Below are 23,118 nucleotides of genomic sequence, written 5' to 3'. Positions count from 1 at the left end.
AATACCACAGAATGGAGCAGACAATTTCCCGTTTTAGTCAAATCGAAGATGGTTGAGGGCGACTAATGTCTGTACGGCAGATAACAGCCCATTTTGTTCTTTGGAGAAAAAGCATCCTTCCATTTTCTCATTCTCATAGAAACTTATCCTCAAAATTGAGCTGTAATGGAACCGACGCTTGTCTCTTTAACACAGCGGCGATTTCTGTCGCTCCACAGTGAATATCATCATCTGCTGCATTGTATCCACTTTTCCACCCACAAAAAAGCAATCTGTCTACCATCATTTTCCTGCTCTTTTTATTATAAAACATGAAGGAGGTATTTATTTTTTTATTTTTTATTTTGCCTGATATGAATCTTTGCAGTCAAGGCGTTAGCTCCTGCACAAGATCCTGATGGCTATCTACTTTATCTGGACAGAGGGAAGGCGATAGAACCATCAGAGACATATTTCACTGTTAAACCGGGGAGGATTAGGTCATATTCCTCATGAATACGGAGCTCCAACAAGGCTGACAACTTCTTTATCCTTGGAAATAGCCATGAAACATTGATGCAGAAACAGTCAAATCATTTGTAGGATAGTTTAAAAACTGTGACATTGTTACATCTTTAAGTGATCAGGAAGTTTGTCAAAAGACAAAATATGATGTATTTGCATTGTTTGTATTTATTTATTTCAAGCTGGTTTTCAAAACAAACACGAGAAGAAACAACTCAATATTGATCAAAAAATTGTAATTAAAATCATGATATAATATTCATATGCCTGTTCAATAATAAATTATATGACATAGACAAGATGGTGACAAACTAACTAATACGACAAAAAAATAGTAGCATTGATGATTGTAAATAACCTGACATATAGCTAAAGTTCTCTGTACAATGTGAGTATCATAGCTTTGTATTTGTTTTTAAATTGGTTGATGTTTGGACATTTTCTTAGTTCATATTCAGTTTGTTCCATTGTTTGGCTCCAGTTACAGAGATACAAAATCTTCTCATAAATGTTGGGATGGTATGTTTCGAAATTCAAATGCAATTTTAATAAAGTAGACTTAAGAAATAAAGGATTTGTGTGTGTAAGAAAACTAGCAATGTGTTTTACTCTGGCGGCTCTTTTTTGCAATACTGATTGCTAGTAATGTTGATTTATAAGTATTGCCCCAAACTTCTGCACAAAAAATTATTTATGACTCAATCATTGAACAATACAAGATGTGGAGTTATTTACTGTTCAGATAATATGTTGCTTTGGCTATAATTAATGTATAATACGAATAATTTGGGACCCAACTTTAATGAAAAAAACCCTGAAAACCTGACCTGTGCAACAATTATTGATTTTAAAAGTGATTTTAAAATGTGAATGTCGTGTACATTTAAAAACAAAAATGATTCATGTATAACCGATTTGATTCTGATCCAGACAGAGTTCCAGTAGAGTCTGTAGAGGAAGCCAAAAACTCTGGTGATGATAAAGTGACTTAACATCACCAAAGATGTTTTGTCATAATGTCAGTGGAAACATGAATTTAAAGAAGGGATTTGGAGTCTGTATTGCCAACAATGATTTTTCCAGTGATTGTTGTGGAAAGTATAAACATTTTTTATACAACATTTGAAAAAAGTAAATAAAAATTATATTTTCAAACTGATACTGCAATGACATCATTATATTTTCGGGGCAGGGTGCTATTCTCCACTCCTGATCTATCAGCTCACTGTACTATGGGGCTGATCACCATGATGTTCATTTTTTTTTAAGTTCAGTTTTAGGTTCATTTCAGATTTATAGTTTTGCTGACCACATAACCACATGAACCACATTCACTTTAGCTATTCATTAACATATGTAAGATACTTTTAGTGTAACGTCCAGATTGTAAGAACATGTTTACAAAATAAATAACTCCTCACCGCAGCTTTCCCTGGTGTTGGATGTTCTCCATATTGTGTAAACCCAACACCAGGCTTCAGGTTTGGGATGAGAATTTAATCTCAATATCTGTCATTATGTCTGAGAGTTGTCCAACTTTGTTCACTGTTTGAGCTGGCAATAAAGATTTTTAATTTGACAGACTTCAAAAATATTCATTTTGCCTATTTGACTGCATCTCTACATAAGTTATGCAGGTCCATCATTAAGTGTAACCCACTTTGTAAGAAGCATTTGCATTTTCTGTGGTGTAGCAACAATCTCTTATTATACAAGGATTCTAATCATATCAAGTAAAATAACATTTATGTAATGTATTTGATGTTAAGATTTTGGTAATAAGCCTAAAGGCATTAATCTGAACAAAAACAAAGAAAAAATCAAGAAAACAGCAGTTACAGCAGGGTTCCAAGTCCATGGATGAATAGAAGGCAGCTGTGTTCGCTTGCTTCCACCTTCTTGGACCCCTAATTATGCAGCAGATGTTTGCATCAAGCTGCATTATGCAGGGTTTTATGTTTTATGTGGCAGTTTTACTGATGAAAGTGACAGGAAAACTTTAGGTCGAAGCTCTGCTGTAATATGTCATCAACACATTTTCCTTTGTGATTTTTTTTTACTCTTAATCACTAATCTCACTATCTTCAGGTCATTTTGCAAAGCAGCTTCTCTCAAATTCAGATCTTAAGGTCAGTACATGCTTTGCAACAAAGGAGGAATCAGTTCTTTCTCAGAGTTGGAAGAAACAACGACCCCATTCTGTTCATGCACATAAAATCTGGGCAGAACTTCTTTGTTTCATATTTTCCAAGCATAATTGTGTGATTACTTAGAAACAAGGACTTGCATAAGGACTTATCAATGGAGGTGATGGAGGACCAGCTGTTTTTCTGGAAAAAAAAATTGTTTTGAAAAAATTGATATGCAAACGTTGTACATTTTTAAATGTATCCTACTCAGTTGCACATTTCAATTGCCTGTTATTGTTTTTCTCGTGCAGTAAATTAGCCTTTTTTTCTGTACTGAGTCTAATTCTTACAGAATTACATATTCACCTTTGTGTGAATGTGCGAGCTTTCATTTGCCTTTCACTTTGCTCCTTACATGAATTTCCCTACTGAAATTTATGTAGCAATAGGATAGAATATTCCTATTCTATCCTATTGCTTCTTTAAAAAATCCATATCAATCAAGTTTTCTTTATTTGTTTGCATTACAACCCAGCAGTGTGACAGCTGAGTGTCCCACAGTTTTTTACTAGCGGTAGTAAAAATGACTCCATTGGTTCTTGTTGTAACAACCAACAAGAACAACCAATAAGTTACACACATTCCTAAAGAGGAGCTGCTGAAGAGAGACACCTTAGTAAAAACATGAAATATGACATAAAGAATATCCAATTTATTGGAGTTAAAGAGAACTAAAATTCTGCAGGGGTAAAACTGACACCTTCATTGTCCTCTTGTTTCTATAATAAACATAGAAAACACTATAGAAATGGATCTGAAAAGGCTAGATGCATTTGTTCAGATCCATTACATTTTTTTTATATTACCCTCTGACACAAACAAAAGAATCCCTGAAGCCAGTTTTTTTCTCCCCTACCTGTTCTCACAGTAGACGATCTTGAGATCCATGTTGACTCTGGTGACAAACATTTGGCAGTCGATGCGAACCTCATTAATTGTGGGCGGTGGGAGGGCGTGAGCTACCACCACCATTCCCATGATCTGATTAGGCACCGAGCGGCTGTGCGTCAGAGCCATCCTGATCCGCAGACGCCCTGTGATGTGGATCACCTGACAGGGAAAACACAGCAGGTCACAGTCAGAGGGCGTGACAGCTTTGGATGTGGACATGGATGGTTCCAATATTTGTTACTTTAAATGCCGGAGAGGGAGAATCCATGTAAACTTGACAGCGAAACATTGAAAAAACCCACAAAATACAAAAGAACATTTGAAACACTTCTTGTTTTTAAAATGAACTGGAAAACAGTCAACTAGCAAGCACAGCTTTTAAAGAGAAACTCACTTTTTTCTTTAATGTTGGCACAAACATGAACAGGTTTCAGCTTGAATATGTTCTCTGCCTCATACTTTATATAGGAGATGTAATTTCTCCTGCAAAGAGATTCAGTTAAATGCAATAGTGTAGTAGTCTCATCCTGCATGGCTTCAGTCTCCCATGGAAACACTTTACATGTTCCATTCTCAGTACGTGTTTCACACTGGACGACTATAAGTGGCACACCACCTTCTACATCTGTTCTCTGTCTAGTCATTGGCTTCTGTGTAATTAACTGCCTACTGCAAATATGTTGAGTTGGTTTTTACTGCTCACATTAATGCATTTTAAGGTACAGTATACGTTGTGTATGAACTATTAACATAGGCAGTTAGAAGTATTTCCAGAGGGTTTTCTCAATGTGCAGTAATTGCAGATTTTCCTTTTATTCCAATCTCGCTAACAAGATTCACAAACATGTCTAAAAATTGTAATGTTCACCTTAAGAAAGAAATCATGCTACTTTCAATGATTGTAAGCATAGTTTGGGTTGATTGTCTTACTTTATATCCTGAGGACTTGATGTGCACACCTCTCTTCGTTAGAGTGGACTTCATCCGGATGAAGAAGGATCGTTCCAGAGAGTTATCAGGAGACAGGAGGCTGGGACTGCTGGACTCCACTGCACAACGAACACAAAGACAAGCAAAAAGAAATGAGCTAACCAACAGCTGTTAACAGCTCTGGTGGGTTTAAGTTTAATGTTCCTCACAGCCTGACCAACATGGTTCCTGTCCTGAAGTCAGTGGTAGTTTTAATGTGGGCAAACATAACATTAACATGCCTCTCTCACTTTGCGGGATCCTACAGACCGGTCCATAAAGTTAAATGACTCCTGACAGAATTAGTTTGCTTGTGTAGTTAGTAATATTTTGAATTTAAAAGTTAAGTTTGACAATGTTTAGGTGTTTTTATGGAACAGAGGCAAGTGTCTGCAAGTTTTATTACAAACAATTTTGATTTGGTTCAAGACTTTGTCATCCAAAAAGGTGAAGGTTTTGTTGCATTCTATTCACTGCCCTCTGATTGGTTTTGGTTTCCATTAACTTGTTTTGTGGTCTAATATTTGTTTGGGCCTTAGTTCCAGAAAAAAAACAAAACAAAAAAAAACACCTCAAGTAAAACAAACAGGTCCAATTCATTCAATTCAATCTAACTGCAGTTTAAATTATCGACACATATTTCAACTTATTTCATTAAAGTAGAAACCTTACTATCTGTTTCTATTTCCACTATTGACAAGGATGTTGTACACTTTTTCACTTTTCAAAAATGCAGAATGCAGTTATCTTCTAAAAGTAGCAGTACATACTTGAGAGAAGGAATAATAAAACCCAGAAAAAACGAAAAGAAAACCACTAACAACGACAAAAAACAATTGTTATGTTTGTTTCCTTTCTGCCAGCTGGTGGATGGATGGCATTTCTGATAGGCTGAATTATCTACCTTGACCAGTAGATGTCAGTGATTGTTGCAGTTCTTCAGGTTTTAGTCTAAGTGCATTTGATGAGAAAACTAAATGTTATCATGGTTCTTGAAGTCTTCTGAACCATTATTTCAATTTCACTTCGAGTTTATTCCACTTTATTTGATCAACATGCAAAAGAGAAAACAGGATGGACAGTGCATCCAGGAAAAGTTACTTTTAGGTTTATTCATTCTCCCAAAAACAAAGTTATGATAAATTTTTCAGTGGTCATAATACAGAGAAATATATTTTACAGTGGTTTATTACTTCACTGTGTAACTGACAAGTAGTGATTTGATTGTAATAAACTACATTAATGTTTTACGTGGTTTAAAAAATAAATAAGTTACATCAGCATGTTTGTGAAATAAACAAATATAACATTTCTGTCAGGCAGATTTATTGGATAACTACAACTTCTATTAAACCATATAAGCTTGAAGCCTTTTATTACATTCAAGCTGAAAAAAAATGTCACAACTCAGAAATAAGTTCTACGTGTTGTTAGACCACAGCCTGAACTCTGCAGACGTTACGCCTTCATCTGCAGATAACAATGGTGCCGAAATCTCTGCAGGTAGAAATACAAGATCAGATCACCAAGATCAGAGTCATGCAGGATCTGTGAGTCTGCTGCTTGTCCTCAACAGCCAGCATGGACCCACTGAATAAATAGATGAAGAACATTTTACACATGCAAGCAAGCACACAGACACGCAGCCAGGTCTCTGGTGGATGCACTGGTTGATCACTGCTGATACATGTTGACAACGTCTAATCTGAAAAATTGAAAGAAATGAATTAATATGCAAATTCATCCTTTATAATATAAATGTCCTTGAAACAGAGAGGGGGTGGTGATAGAGAGAGAAAGGCAGTGAGGAAGGGAAGAGGTGGAGGGAAGGGGCAGCGACAGCAGAGGAAGGGAAGGAAGAAAAGATGGCAAAATCTGACATGTACAGAAAATACATGAAAAATAAACTGAATAAATAACAAAGTAGATGGACTGGCATACGGAGACATGAAGAAAGGCGAACAAAAGCAGTACTATTATATACTGCTCAAAAAAATAAAGGGAACACTTAAATGTTAAACTGTTCCCTTTATTTTTTTGAGCAGTGTATACTGCAGGATCTAAAAGATTGAGAGTAAGAAAAAAGTAAAGCATCATGAGAGATATTTGTAATGAGGAAGAAAAATAAAGATTATGAGATTTATCAGAAGAGGAAACAACTCTTTCTCTGCACCATTGTTTCCTCTGCTGCTTCTCTTCTAAACAGCATCAGCCAGTTAGCTGTCAGTGCTTCAGGACAGTAAGGGACCATCAGATGGAGGGACAATGTCCCCATCAAACTATGGTGTATTTAACGTCACTCTCTATGGTGTAAAACTTTAGGTACATATTATATGTATATACATATATCAATGTAACATCCTTAATGTGACATCCAGCTATCCCAAACAGCAACAGCTGGTTAACATTTTTTATGCATATTGACAAAAGCATAAGCAACTCAGCCTAGAGACTTCATATGTATTACACCACCACTAATAAATGTATGTAAATATCAGGAAAATATCACAGCAGTGGGCTAATGGTACCTTGTCTTAAAAGGGCCGTATTATGTGTATTCCAGGCACATAGAGACATTTTTTTAACACAATCCAGTAACTATGTTATAGAAATGCTTTATATATCAAAATAACTTAAAATAAATTTGCCTTTGCAGACATTGAAATGGGGTTGTTGTCTCTTTAAGAAGCTCCTGCTCTTTTCAACAGAGCCTTCAGCTCATCATTGCACCAAAGACTGTCCATTATGCCATTTACAGCTGTCCTTTTTGTTAAAGTTTTTTCTGGCCTTTATTTGACAGTGATGTGACAGGACAGTGGGTTGTGAGTGAGGAGCAACACATGCTGCAATGGTCATCAGGTGGGACTCAAACCTGCAGCGGCCTGGTAGAGGACTGAGGCCAACGGATGTGGATTTGGTGTTTTACTCATGACCCATCACCGCGACCCTACAACTGTTCTTATGTAGGTTACCCACGATGCCTCAGCATACCAGATGACTGAAGTGGCTGATACGGCCCTGTCTTCTGAGTAATTCACCTAATAATGATTTGACCACTAGGGTGCGCTCACAGGCTTTGCATATCGCATTTCTGCCTGCATTTTCTGGCTACTATTAAGAATGAGAGAACTTGATGGTTCACAAAATGTAATTTCTCCACATTTATATGCATTGAAAAGACAAGGAATAACATGACAGCAAATTAAATAAAAATATCAAATGATAAACGGAGCACTCACTGTTCTCCTTTTTCAGTCTTTTTGTCAATAACTGTGTGTTTTCTCATGAAAATTCAATTAGCGTTCATGTTTAATCATTTGCACACTTACATGAGAGTTTGCTTGTCTGCAACTGAACCACTTTTACATGTAGGTAAAGAAAGAAGTCTGACATAAAAAAACGAGGCGTGTATAAAACGACAGAGGACGAGGAGAATTAGAGGAAAACAAGAGGAATTAAAAAAACAAGACAACAGAGGTGGAAGAGGGAAGATGAAGATCAGGTGGGGATTCAGAGGTGCTTTCTCATTCTGCTTGCCTGGCTTGCGTTACCGTGGGGACAACGCTCCTACAAGACAAAGATTAGTGCTACAAAGGCAGCAGGTGGCTGCCGGCTCCACCACTGCCCGACTCTGGGACTTAATTATCTGTGGCACTGAAACTTTCCCTCGTTTGAAGGACAAATGATTAATTAAAAAGAACAACTCACCTACGCCTCTCATCTGTGGACAATACCCAGTGCAGAGGGTTTCTTTGCATATGTGAATGCGATTTGCAGGGACGTCTCAGTGGGACTGCGTATCATTGTCAGACAGTCTAATAATGCTGCTTGGTTCAGGGAGCCCATTGAGTCAGACTGATAACTAGCTAACGAGCTAACGTGATGGAGGAGCAGCAGTGCGATACAAAAGCCACCAATAGCAAGGTCACCACAACCTCCTCCACCGGCTGCCATCACCACTGCAGTGCAACGCGGCTCCTACACACTAAGGCAGAGTGGGGAAAACACAAATATAATTGGCTTGACAAGAGGACTATAATACAGCAGATAAGGCAGACACATGTAGCACATTAATGAGTCATTTAGTAAATTTCAGTGGCCCAAAGCAAATGGAAGAAGAGAGAACAAACACTGAGAATCCTGAAGGGCACAAACAAAACCGTTACATACCTTCATCCTTTCATCCTCACACTTTCCCATTGTTATGTCTCCATTTTCTTTAGAGATCACTTCTGGGCCTTAATGGTGCCAATACTATGTATACAACATATTGTAAATGTGGAAGGTAACAGAACATGTTTAATTTTCATAAGCATTCAATGATAATCAGTGTAAAGAACCAGCCAGCAAAAGCAAAATCGGTAATGACAGTTTTAAAAGCAGTTATGTTTGGCAGCAAGGTTTAATCTAGACTACTGATGTGTCAAAGGTAAACAGTAAGATATGGGGTAATTTCCACAACTGCTTTGTTGGCACACACACTCATGTCCAGGTTCAGAAACTGTTATTTACTAATATCCTTTGTTTTCCTCATCTCCACTCTTGGAGGTATAGTCAATCAGTGCCAAGAAAATTCAGCCTCTTTAGATGGCTGCTTTGTAAACACCAGTCCATAACATGTCACAATGCTTTGCGTCTAGGTATTTCAGCCACCCAAGCTGGTTTCCCCCGAAAATATTTCAGATGTGGTCTAAGAAAAACTCTGTGAATAGGTAACACTGTGAGAACTGAGAACAGTTAGGGGATCCCCGAGTGTCTCTCACTGCGTATTAAAAGAAAAATACAGTTTCCTTTTATTACACTCAGTATTGCAGTGGACCATCAATGAGCATTTCTATCAGTGTTATTTGTTAAAATCCTTCTCCTTTCTTCTGTTGTCCTTTTCTTAGTCATAATTCAAAGGTTTTAGTGAGTGGAAAGAGAGAGGTGTTTGACCACTGCAGCTCCCCTATTTTCAAATTTACCGGGAGTCCAGTAAAAATAATCTGATCAAAAATAACCAAAATATGAAGCACACACACACACACACACACACCCCGCCACCCCCCCCCCCCCACACACACACACAAATCCCCCAGCTCGCATATAAAGCCATGCTCAAGTCATTCTTGTCCCACAAAGCTTGGATTGTGAGTGAAAGTTTGTTTATGTAAACACTCTGTAACTGTGACATTGAGCCTCTCTCTCCCTATCGCCTCTACGGCTGTAATTGAATTGCTACTGTCAGGGGAGGAGGGGGCTGCTGGGTGAGACCTGCCTTATGAATAGAATGTGTTTTCTATCAGGAGGAATTTGACAAATTGAGTCAGGGAGGGAGACGAAAGAGGAGAAGGCAGAGGAAGAGTTAGCAAACGTAAGAGAACTTTAAAACATCAGAGACGAAAACAACAGAAACTCAGAGAGAAAGACAACGAGAGCAGTGAGGTGCGGTCAGGGGAGGCATGTGAGGCAGAGCCTCACCTGTCATCATGAAAAAATAATATATAATAATAAAATAATTTATAACGATATTTTCACTCTGTGGTTTGTACTATAAAGCACCTATTTTTCATTTAATTTAACCAAATCTGATGGTTTTTTTCTTCAAAATCGCTGAATTTTCGCATTTTCTCATTCAAATGGTTAGAAGCGAAGCCGGTGAGGCAGCAGCGAGCTGAGCCTCACCTGGGATTGCGCAACCTGTCTCTAACTGCGCTGGCTGCTATTCTATGAGAGCATGCTCCTCCTGTCTGTACGTCACTAATGAAATGGCTAAAAAAACATTTAATGTATGAACTTATTTTCCATAATTTAGCTTATGTATTTAATGTACTGTGTTTTTATCGTCACCAACTGTGTGTGTAACGTGTTTCATGTGCTGAGGAGCGATCAGAAACGGCAGAGAGCAGATTCGAGGTGAGGCAGGCAGTTCTCTTGCCTCATCACTGGGGGCGCTCATGAACCCAGATATTGTGACTCCACAACTGCAGAGTAAGAGACAGTAACAGTGAGCTAGCCAAGCAGTAGCTGCGCTGATACAGAGAGCGAGAAAGACGTGGTTTTGAGTTGTACTTTAATGGTCTAGATTTGTAAATCCGATTATAATTAAGTCGGTGCCTCACCAGCTATGAACTTCACCGCACGTCACTGAACGGGAGAGACTTTAGGAATAAAAATGAAAACAATTTGAGGTCTTATCTTAAAACCAGGACAAAGGTCGGATAAACATTCATAAATGGTATGGAGTCAGACATGTTCTGGAATATGAAGTCATTCCATACTCCTTTTTCACAGGAAACTGGTGCATATGTATATATGTGTGTGTGTGTGCGTGTGCGTGTGTGTGTGTGTGTGTGTGTGTGTGTGTGTGTGTGTGTGTGCGTGCGTGTGTGTGTGTGTGTGGCCTTACATCTGATTCAGTGTAAAGACCATTTTCCTAACACATACTAAGTTGTGGGGACAGACTGCTGGCCAAAAGCCCAGGCTCTGTGAAACAAGGTGCTGTTTTTGGGTCAGGGGTTAGGTTTGGACTAAGTAGTGAAATGAGGTTAGGTCAGGTTTAGGTTAGGTATGTACTGGTAATGGTTAGGTTTACGGAAGGGCCAGGGGTAGGCTATAGAAATCAATGAAAAATGAATGGAAGTCAATGCAAAGTCCTTGTGAAGATAGAAAGACCTACTAAGTGTGTGTCTCTGTGTGTGTGTGTGTGTGTGTGTGTGTGTGTGTGTGTGTGTGTGTGTGTGTGTGTGTGTGTGTGTGTGTGTGTGTGTGTGTGTGCGTGTGTGTGTATGTGTGTGTGTGTTTTAAGGTAGATTTCTTCAAAGCCTTTTCCCACATTGCAAAAGCATGGGAACTAAATGTAAAGAAGCTAAAATCCCTTGTCTTCCCCAACCCACTTCCTCTTCACCTTTGTCTTTCTTCCTGTATTTTCGCTCCATTAATCTCTGGATGCTCCTCTATCCTCATTCTTGCCCCTGCTTTGCTGCACTGATGAAAAAAAGAGACTTACATTGACAGTCTTATCAAGACAATGAGCTCAAATCAAACAGAGCTCTAATAGTCTGGAGACATCGTGATCCTGCCTCTGTCTAACTTTTCTTTCTTTTCATCCAACATCTTCCTGCGGCTGAACTGCCTCCCCCTTCCTAGACTCGGTGTAATGGGACTCCAGGACTTTTCTCAAGTTATTGAACAGCAGGGACAATGGGGGCCCTACTCTGTGATGGGGCAGCTTGCACACACACATTTCATTTCAGATTTGGTCCCTATTTCCTTTATTTAATGCAGTTCTGAGACAACTGCACTTGCTGTCTTCCACTAATCCAAGATCACATCATGGGAGTGGCCATGAGGAGGAGCCAAGGCCATTGGCCACCTCTACAGCTTCACTACAAAACAGTTGACAACACAAATGTAACAATATAGCTTATTCACTTCAGGAAAATATTTTTTGTCTTTAGTGAATTATTTGTAAAATTTGGATGTTGTGCTCTGAACTGGTGCAGATCAGTTGCTGGCCACACCTGAGTGAGCCATACTCCCATCATGGCCACCCTATGAAAATCTTCTAGCTCCCACTATATGGGATCAAGGAGGGAACCCCATGCATTCATCTGCCCAGCAACAACCCCTAACTCTAAGCCAGAGTCCAGTTCTCCTCTAGAGGAAGCTCCTCTTGGCCACTTTTAACCAGAAACTCATTCTTTCAGTCCTGATCCATGTCTCATGACTGTGGGTGAGTCTCAGAACGTAGATGGACTGGTAATTCCTGAGCTTTGTGGCTCGGCTCTTTCTGTATCACAAAAGATGGGTGTAGTGCCCGCGTTACTGCAGATGAAGTCCTAATCTGTCTGTCCATCTTCTGTTCCTTCCTGTCATCACATGTAAATAAGACATCAAGATACTTCAGTTTATCCACTTGAGAATGATACTGACTCTCAACCCCTACAACTTCACCCACTGACATAAAATATCATAATAATATTAAAATAAGTAGATAAGAGTACAAAGAATGAAACAAGTGGACTGTTAAAGTACTCAGTAAACCAGAAAGAGATGATAGAAAGAGAGTGAAGGGAAAAAGACAAGAGGGAAGTAGAGGGTGTTAAAGATTGCTTGTTTCCTATGAGTTGGATAATTAAATTGGCAACCCATGTTTGTTTTCAGAAAGGTTAAATGTTAAAATGACACAAATGTCTAGCGGAAAAATGATAAGCAACTGTTTTTATAGGCACCCTGCATAAATACTGGCCGAGACAGAGACGTGACTAAGGCAAAGTTCCAGTAAGACTGAAAACAGAGGGCGAAGAGTGCAAACAATTATTTTAATTGAAAAACCAACTAAAACCTGAGGAAAATGCAATCTTGATTTTAGCAATTTTGCTGATACGAATCAAACTGAATCGTGAATTTAATTGAATTGGGTTTCTGTGATTCGAATTGATTTGGAAATCCGAATCGATACCCAGCACTAATTGGGAGTTTGAATCAAAGAGGATTGACAGTTTCTAGAAACACTCAGGGTCTGAATGTCTGGCACTACCAACCATGACATGCTAAAAGTCACTTCTGCCCCTTTCTTGACCACTCTGATATTTAATTTGAACTACGTGAATGAAGTTATTGTTAAATAATTTGCTGGACTGATATTTATGTCAGCATGAAACTTAACAGGAATATTTAATAAAGTGGTTGACAAAATGGAAGTGATGAAATGGGTCTTTACAGGCATAATTTCACATATACACCATGTGAGAACTTTATGAAAGTTACCTGCTTTGTGATGATGGCCAGCTAATGATTTTCATTGTATTACACAGCATTACAGCTATGAAAATACTTAGGATAGTATCAAATATTAGCTATAAGAAAAGTCAACCATAGTAGTTTATAAAAATGTAATCATGGTTAAATTCTACTTTTAGCTATATCTAGATGATTATCCATCTAAACTAATCAGAATCTAATGACTTTTGCTATCTGATTTAATAAACGTTACTGAATCAGAATGTTCTGATTTGATTGTAGCTGAAGTTCATACTTGATTTTTCTTTTTAATGTGGAAGGTTGAACGAGATTAGTAAGAAGGACAAAATAATTAATTTCAATTATTTTAGCCATAAAATGACAGAATTTCTACTTAGTCATTGATTAAAATACAACACATCCATGAATACATTTAATTTTAGCAAATTGTATTCATTATTTTGGTGGTTTTTGACTCTCTTGACATCACTGTTTTTATGTCACTTTCTGGAATAATTTTATTTTTCATCTCCACTGCTTTTGTTCTGCTCTCCTTTGTTTCTGAGACCTTTTGTCAGCATTTCATCTCTTTCATTCTTTTTCATCTAATTCCTCTGTTCCTGTTAGCTGTACCTTGATAAATCCAACAGAACATGTGAAGAAGGCAGAAGAAGCACGAGGAGGGAAACAGCATGTGGAGAAAGAAAAACAGCAGAGAAGTTGAGGATCACAGAGTGGGGAGTGCACTTGGCTGCAGAATATAGAAAGACAGATGGATGAACTGAACAGCTTAGCATCCATAATCAGAGTAAGGCGTGAGCAGGAATAGAGGCGGCAGCCGTGTTCATTGAGCTGCTAACTGGTTTTACAAACACGTCTGTGAGGTGCTGCAGTAGCTTCTGATGAGCACCAAATATGACTTATTGTTGATCAGATGGAACAGATGCACACATATTGTGTAACATGATAACTAGACCTACAGGTTTAATGGAGGTCAGATTCCAGTGGTTAAGGGAATATCAGCAGGACATGAAGCTTTTTTCAGGAACTGGTGACCTTGACTGGTGACTGGTTTGCTGAAATATTGTGTGAAAAACCAGTTGTTCTCTAATTGTTTACTGACAAAGATTACAATATTAGATTTTTGGCTAAGAGCTATGGAAATATCTAGCTGGTCTGAAAGCATATTTATGTAGTCTTAGTCTCAGTTAAAAAATTTGAATCAAGTTAACTGCAGGATCTGTAAATGATTAACGGTAATTCATGGCATTTTAACAGAAATCTATATATCCACAAAATAAATATTTTCAATTCATTCCTTTTGCTGCTAAATTATTGAGCAAGTAGATATAATCAGGTTATTCAGGTTTTTCGACCTTCAGACTGGTGCACAGTGTTATTCTGTCCTTTAATCTTTCCAGAGTTTCATGAAGCTCTGATCATTCTTTGAACTTCTTCAGAAATGTGGACTATGGACACTGACATTAGTGTGGAGGACGTCTGTGCTGCTGCTACATGTTTAGCATTGAGATGCTATTTCAGGCTCGAATAGCTTCACTGATAGGCTAACACCTTCAACACAACTTGAACACAACAATAGTTTTTTCCAGCGTTGCATCAGATCGGTTTTTGAAACAGAAATGAAACCCCATTGGGCCGAGAGAAGCTGGATGGAGTTTGCAATGAAAGACGCTAGAGCATCATATTTACGGGTAGACCAGAAACACAATACAAAAGTTCCACTTAGAGCTTTTGTATGTAAAAAAGAAAATGTGATTAGTATTAAAATCCTTAAAGTGAAAATCGATGTAACTAATTAACGAAAATTAATGCTTTAAAGTCCCAGCCATAAGTCTTGTTTAAAATTATGTTTTTCATTTATGTTTTATAACTTCCCCCACTCTCAGAAAGCCCAAAAGTTTTTAAATTTTTTTTACAAAGAATTCTAAAAAAAATAAATAAATCAGACTAATATAAAATAATAGTAAATAAATAAACTAGTATAAAGTTCTGCAATTACAGAAAAAAAAATATTTCCATTAGCTTGGCTTAAGATGTAAAATTTTTAGTTTAAGTTGATAAAATATCAAAAACAATTTTAAATTGCCGTTTCACATGTAGTTTTTCTCTGTGGAGGTTTGCATAATGATGTTGAGGCCTGCAGGCGTTGCAGGTCATGTACCAATACTGTGAACAGAAGGTGCTGCTCCAGCAAGCAGATAAAATCATCTGTAAATGTTTACATGATAACTAGTAAGATCTATTCTTCCCAGTTGCAGTTTTTCCATGTTTGCCTTCTGTATTATTTTTAAGTCCTTAACATTTACTGCTCACTTTACATGCAACACACTGTCAACACTGAGGTCTGAGACTGATCTGGAAATGAGAAGACACACATGAACACGCTTCAAACTTCTGTTCAAATTAAAAATTTCCGTCTTGGACCTTGAAGAGTTCCTGTGTTATCGCTGCGGTGACAGACAGATAGCAGTGAGCCGAGCTTTATTTGCCATGTGTGCTGTCCTGTCCTCTGCTGTCGTTATCTGAACAGCTCCGGCTTCCATTGTAAACAGCCCCGTCCTCGTTAAGAAGCCTAATTAGAAAACCCTAATAATAATGGCTTTTGATTGGCCATTGTGTACTCCAGATTGCAGTTAGAGTGGTGGACGGTTTAATAGAACTTAACCAAACGGATAATTTTGTTTTAGCATTAATCCTCTACTTCTGAGAAGTTCTTTGTTTGGCTCGAGTGGTTTCATTGTTTTTCTGAAAAAACATTCATGATACAAATTTAATTACTTCCAGCACTTTCAGAATTATGACTAATTCTCTCAGTATGTGTGTAGTTGAGAAGATTTGGTGTAGATAAATTATTTAACAAGTCAAAAACAAAAGTTGAATCTTTTGAATTTAATCTTTAAGAAAAATGTATATCAAAGCTGGAAACACATCAAACCCTCCATGTCTACAAAGTGATTTTCAGATTTTTTACCGTCACAGAAGCACATAGTTTCACTGTGTACATGGTAATGGTTATTATTTAGTGGTGTGACTGAAATGAGTGAGGATTAATAAAAACTACAACCTCTGTAATTTAAACATGAGAAATAAAATGAGGACTGATAAATAACAGTGAGTCATCAGGTGATGCACAACAATGGTGGAGAAAGTACGCAAAAAATGTACTTAAGTAAAAGTACAAATACACAGACAAAAATGTACTCAAGTAAAAGTAAAAGTACCACATTAACATTTTACTCAAGTAAAAGTAAAAAAGTACTGGCTTTTAAAGTACTTGCTGATTAATACCTAATTGCTAATATCATTAAGTGAACCGATCATATTTAATTTTAATACATCAGTAATGTGCCATTTTAATGAACAATGCCACAGATAAAGCATGTTTTTATTGTGTTTACTCTGTAACATAGTTTAGACTTAGATATTTGATTCTATGCATCATAATTTCAGGGATGGAAACATCGTGTAACAGATCTAGCTATGCGGCTTACAAAAGGAACCACACCAAACCTGTCCAGAGAAAGCTTGCTCCAAAAATCTGGAAAGAAGTCAAAGACATAGATTTGGTCTTTTTTGATAAAATGGAAACAAAACATTGCAGAGACATCTTGCAACTTCTCTGTGGTAACGAAGATGCAGTTAGAGAACTGCTATTCAAGATGATAAAAAGCAACAACCCAATCGTTATTTACAAGGTTGTGCAGTGCTTTAGAAGAACCCTGGCACGACAGCGGAAAATCATTCTCCGAGAAAGCTTTCTTCAAAAGGCATGGGGGCTCATCAAACAGGCTACATGTTGTGGAGACGCTTCAGATGAAGAAGAGAGGCAAGAACCCACCAAGAGTGGACCAAACGTTGTGTTTAGTCCACGCTTAGCTGGGCCTCTAGAGGTCGGTACTGACTTGGAGGAGTCAGGGCCGGTCTCCGAGTCAGGGCCGGTCTCCGTGAAAGAACCCGCCTCGGAGACAGAACCCGCCTCTGAGACAGGACCCGCCTCCGAGTCAGATCCCGCCTCCGAGACAGAACCCACCTCCGAGACAGGACCCACCTCCGAGTCTGGACCCGCCTCCGAGTTTGAACCCGCCTCCGAGTCAGGATCTGCCTCTGAGACAGGACCCGCCTCCGAGTCTGGACCCGCCTCCGAGACAGGACCCGCCTCCGAGACAGGACCCGCCTCCGAGTCTGGACCCGCCTCCGAGTCTTGACCCGCCTCCGAGACAGGATCCGCCTCAGAGTAAGAACCTGCCTCCGAGTGAGGACCTGCCTCTGAGTCAGGATTTGCCTCAGAGTCTTGATCTGCCTCCGAGTCTGGACCTGCCTCAAAGTATGGACCTGCCTCTGAGTCAGGAGAAACCTTTGAGACAGGACCTGCCACAGAGACAGGACCCACCTCCGAAACAGGACCCGCTTCTGAGTCCTCATGCCTAACGGTGTTTTCAGGATTTTTTCACCAACGGAGTGACACGTTGTCAGAAGTGTCAAAACTGGATGTGTTTCTTCAGCAGAACTTCACAACTTATGGGACTGGATGATTATGGCCTTAAGAGTGCGTACAAGTTTTCAATCTGAGAATACCGGAAACCTTTAGTCATCCACTGTAACAGTCAGAGCAAGGTCAGTAGAGCGTACCAAAGAGTCAGAATGGGGGGCCGAGGGAACAGTGGTGGACTGGGGGGGTGGGGAGGGGCAGAGTATAATTAGAAGGGGTTCGAAGAAGAAGGAGAGAAGGTGGGGGGCTGACGTATCGTTAGAGGGGTCGGGGGGTGGAGAAAGCGAAGAAGGAGGGAGCGAAGGAGAGACATTGAGGGGGGGCTAGTGTACCATTAGAAGTGTGAGGGGTCGAAGAGGGTGGGGCTGGTCTAGCGTACCGTTGAATGCTGGGGGGGCCGGACGGACAGCGTATTGCAAGAAGGGGGAGGAGGTGTGGCTGTAGAAGGAGGGGGGGGGGGGGTCGAAGGAGAGACGTTAATCTGCGGACTGGGGGGCTAGAGTATAATTAGAAGGGGGTTCGAAGAAGAAGGAGAGAAGGTGGGGGGCTGACGTATCATTAGAGGGGTGGGGGAAGCAAAGAAGGAATAAAATACTGTTAAATTACGGGAAACTTCTGAGGGAAATTCTATTAAAAAAAAAACTGAAAATATCCTGGCAGAGAATTACCAGGACATTTTCTGTATTTATTTTATTTTTTTCAGAATTTCCATCAAAATATTTTCCATAATTTAACAGTTTTTTATGTCAAATTTACCAATATTTTGTCAACCCAAAACTGAAATTCTTTGTCATTTTACTCTTTTGTGATATATTCACAAACTTTTTTTTAAAACCTTGGACATTTCCAAATATTTTTGTCTTCCAAACCATTGAGAATTCTATAGTTTGTATTCTATACCATATATTAATTATAGTGTAAAATATAATAAAGTTAATGTATTTAATATATTCTTAACTTAATTTTGAAACAAAACTAAATTCTAAGTCCACAGGAAATGTAGTTGTAGAACACAAAACACTTAGTTTGAAAGTAGATCATGCAAAGTGCTGTAAAAATGAAACCATTCTACAATCAATTTGCAGACTTTATTTTGTAATTTAAGACCATAAATTGACATGTCATCTAGTCTTCTTTATAACTAACCTTTGCTATTATATAATAAGAGCTAAACATATTCTTGAGCTTGCTAATGTTTATCTTCTGTACATCACAACTAATTTATTGCATTTTACTTTACAAATTTTCAACGTATAAATTAAATGTAAAGCAGTCTTGACTCTAGTCTTTGAAGTCAAATAAACAATTTTGTTAAGTTATTACTATAAGATGGAACATAAAAAATCATAGTTGCTTGTTTCTGTATTTATCATCAAAAATAATTTCCCAGAGAACAAAAAAGCCATGTGAATAGAAATTATTTTATTAATGAATGGACATTCATTGCATTTTTCGTAGACACCTGTGAAAATAATTTCCTAAAACCGGTAGGACTAACGGCAACCAATCAGAGTGGAAAAATATTATTATTCTTTGCCATTTTCTAGTTGTTAAATATTACACAAAATGACCAGATAAAAGATGTTCAACATGCCAGTTTAAACTTTGATCAATTTGCAAAACGACTGAGCTCTGCAACATTAAAACATGGATAGAACTGTAACTACATTAATCATAACTCTTCTTCTCTTCAGTGTTTGTCAGTTTCTGGTGGTGCAGCTCTGTGCTGCCTTCAGGAGAATGGGACATCAGAGTATCATCCATAAAATTTCACCCACATGGCATTTATTGTGCAAACCAGAGCTTTCAGTGGAAAAACAAGTTCCAGATGTTTTTTATGCCATACAAATATGAGACAGAAACATGGATTATATCTTTATATAGACCTGTCTATTGATTTATAGATTAATAGTTTTACTGGACATAAATTACAAAGAACAAATCTGGTTCTTATTCAAATCCTAATGAGTCAAACTGAAAGTGTCATGGAGTCATCAGCCTCATGACATTAACACTGACATGAAAAATAATATTGAAGAAATAAATATATCAAATCTAATTAAAAACATAAATAAGTGATCAGTTCTTTACTGTTATGGTCTGTAAGATATATTTATTCTCAGTATTAGATATGGTCTGTACAAACCCATGACATTTCAACAATATTATTTTACCTTTGATCTGGAAACAGTGTCTGTTTATTCTTGCCATACAGTCCTCTGTATTAATTATTGCTCGAAAGGGCTTGCCATACCAGTTTATTCCTCTGTATTTACTTTAGTTTCTTAGTTTATTCTTGCATTTTGTTCTTCATTCATTTCCATTTAGTTTCCTTTGATTAGTATTGTCCTCTCTTGGTTTATTGTTATGTCCACTTTAGTTTTTTTCTTGTTGCTAGTTTTATTTTATCGTTTATTGACCATCAGTAATCTTCACTCATCACCTGCTGCGCCTCCTAATCGCCATGTGTTTCACATCATGTGTTGATTTTTCACTGTTCAGCGTCGGATTCTCTGTTTTTATGCCATAATTCATATCTAGTTCGTGGCTCCATTTTTTGTCCCGCTTCTCCTGTTTCAGAGTTTTGCGCAACGTGCGCGTCAATTTTTTATTTTTTTTTTCCTTTAACCCCCTAAGGTGTAGGGAGTATCGATGAGGAAAAAGCAGACTGACATGAACGTTTTAAAACAACGGAAACAATTTCAGTATTCTGGTTATTGAAATTTAAAAGTGTTGTGGTACCGTTGTTCTATCACACTCGTTTCATACCGGATCACTTACAGCGCCGGTGTTAACGCTATAAAATGAACGCCCTCTATTATCACCCGTGGAGGGATTTCTTTATTTAAATGGGCTCATTTTTCAGAGGGCTACAAAGTCAGGGGATTGTGATTTTATTAATTACATGTTTATAAGAGCGATTTTCTGATGTCCTTCCATGGAAGCGGGCAGCCTTCAAACGAAAATAAAAAAAATTTTAATATAAGTTGCTGCTTAACATGATCACAGAATTGCCAAAACATATGTACAAAAATACCAGACAAAGTGAATCACAGCAACGTCATCAGCTGGTGTAACGCTGAACTGATGCGGTGATGCTACCAGTAGCAGGAGCGAAGCTGCGCCAAGAAGCTACAAACACTGAAGAGAAGAGCTGTCATCAATACAGTTGCAGCCAGGCATGTTTTTTTTTTTAAAGGTTTTGTTGGCTCTAGTGGCCTTCATTTGAAAGTAGTTTGAGGTCATGAGAGAAATGGAAGACATGCGACAAATGGCGTCAGGCCAGAAATCGAACCTGTGACCACTGGCATAAGGACTAAGGCCTCAATACATGGGTTGTGCTTTGCCCCTGCACCACTACAGTACCCAGCAAGGCATGTTTTAATGTTACGAAATACAGTTTTCCAAAGTTGCTCAAAGTTTAAACTGGTATTGTTGTGCATTTAAGGTGTAAAGTTTAACTTCGACCAAATGCCCCCAGAGGAATCCCAGCACCCCCATTTTGTAAAAATTTCCACCAGCGCCCCCTGCCGTCCTCTGAACGCCCCCCGGGGGGCGTTACCACTCATACTGAGAACCCCTAATTTAGCGGGAACACCAACATGCTTCCCCCCTGCCCCCCTCCGGGCCACAGCAAAATGTTCAAGTCTTGACCGGTCTTCGATAATAAAAAGGTTGGGGTAAGTACAGTCACGAAGTACAAGGACTTCGTTACTGTACTTAAGTACAATTTTATATCTGTATCTGTACTTTACTTAAGTAGATTTAATAATGGATACTTTCTACTTTTACTCCACTACATTTTACAGTAAGTATCTGTACTTTCTACTTCACTACATTTCTACAAAACTGTCGCGTTACTCGTTACATCCAAGTCGCGTTGCTCTTTTTTTCCGTTAAAATGTGAAGTTCAGGGACTTAAGGTGGCGCTGTAAAATCCAAGCAATAACGTGACTTAAGTCTGTTGTCACCCATCGCCTCCATCTTTACTCGCACGCAAAGCTCCAGACATGCGCAGTGGTTTCCTCTGGGCGAGTCTAATCATCAGTAATATAATAGCGCTACATAAATTGATATGGCTACATGTAAAATCAGCAGCGCTTCGCTTTCACAGACGGTGGGGACTTCGTCTAGCTTTTAGCGTCGCTTTAAAAAGCTTGAAGAAAGCTTGAAGAAAGGTAAGATCTGTGGACGTGATGCTAGCAAAGCTAGCTGTACTGACTGAGACACACATGTTGCATCTGCGATGAAAAAAAATTGTCACTCATGCCCTGAATTATTGTGTGGAGGTGTTGACTGAGGTGTTGCAAATATGGGACAACGCTGGTACATTCAGGAACGATCCGATTCTTGTGGTCTGATCTTTACTAATTACATTTATTTCAGCTCTAAGTATTTAATATCTAGTTTTTTATGGGAATGTGGATCTTTCAGATCAATTTGAGAAGCAATTTTGATAAGTAAAAGTTAATTTTTTTGTGTTACGTAGCGCGGGGTGCTGGTCTTGACTTGGTCTTGGGTCGGTGGTTTTGACTACAACTTTGCTACTGGATCCTTGGTTGCCTGTCCTCCCCCATCCACCTTCTTTCCATCCCCTTTCTGTTGGATTTCTTTAAAAATAAATACCACTAGTGGCAAAAAAAAGTGAAGTTCATGTTATGTTTGGACAGGAGACAAGATGTTTCCATCCCTGAAATTATGATGGATAGAATCACATATCTAAGTCTAAACCATGTTACAGAGAGTAAACATAATAAAAACATGCTTTATCTGTGGCATTGTTCATTAAAATGGCACATTTCTTACAATTATATACGATCGGTACACTTAATGATATTAGCGATTAGGTAATGCATTCAGCAAGTAGGCTACTTTTACTTTTAATACTTAAGTATTTTTAAAAGCCAGTACTTTTTTACTTTTACTTAAGTACAAATGTTAATGTGGTAGTTTTACTTTTGTACATTTTTTGAGTACTTTCTCCACCACTGCCCACCACTGATGCACAAGTCAAACTTCAGGTCTGTGTGTGGCTATCTTGGCTTTTGGGACACATACTACAGTAATGTTCAACACAGTAAATACGTCAAACTTTCTGTGATTTTAAATAATTTTAAACTTGATTCAGTTGCTATGACATTATTACAAATTATGACTCTAAAATTCTGGGTAGTTATCCTGGCCTGAGAACTACTTCTTCACTCTTGTCTCGTTTCTAAAGGCAGAAACAGGAAATCTGAATTGGTGAAGTGAAATCTGCTGGAGCTCCACCTTTTCATTGATTTTGTATCAACTTTATATCAGATATAATGTTATTGTTTTGACTTAAAT

The 23,118-nt window shown here is 38.3% G+C and overlaps 1 protein-coding gene across 3 annotated transcripts in view; it reads right to left on the bottom strand.

Moving 5' to 3' along the window:
• The window catches only part of npas3 (neuronal PAS domain protein 3), a 318,422-nt gene that overhangs the window by 26,250 nt on the left and 269,054 nt on the right, over nt 1-23,118 (bottom strand). For all 3 annotated transcript variants that reach the window (XM_008398666.3, XM_008398667.3, XM_008398668.3), the window contains 2 exons: nt 4,515-4,633; nt 3,550-3,743 (listed from right to left, as the gene is read on the bottom strand). In XM_008398666.3, the coding sequence (XP_008396888.1) occupies nt 3,550-3,743; nt 4,515-4,633 (313 nt within the window). The remainder of the gene's footprint in view (nt 1-3,549; nt 3,744-4,514; nt 4,634-23,118) is intronic.

This window comes from Poecilia reticulata, chromosome 22 (genome assembly GCF_904066995.2).
Source record: "Poecilia reticulata chromosome 22, P_reticulata-male-v2, whole genome shotgun sequence".
Taxonomy (NCBI): domain Eukaryota; kingdom Metazoa; phylum Chordata; class Actinopteri; order Cyprinodontiformes; family Poeciliidae; genus Poecilia; species Poecilia reticulata.
This window is presented reverse-complemented; position numbering and strand designations above follow the sequence as displayed.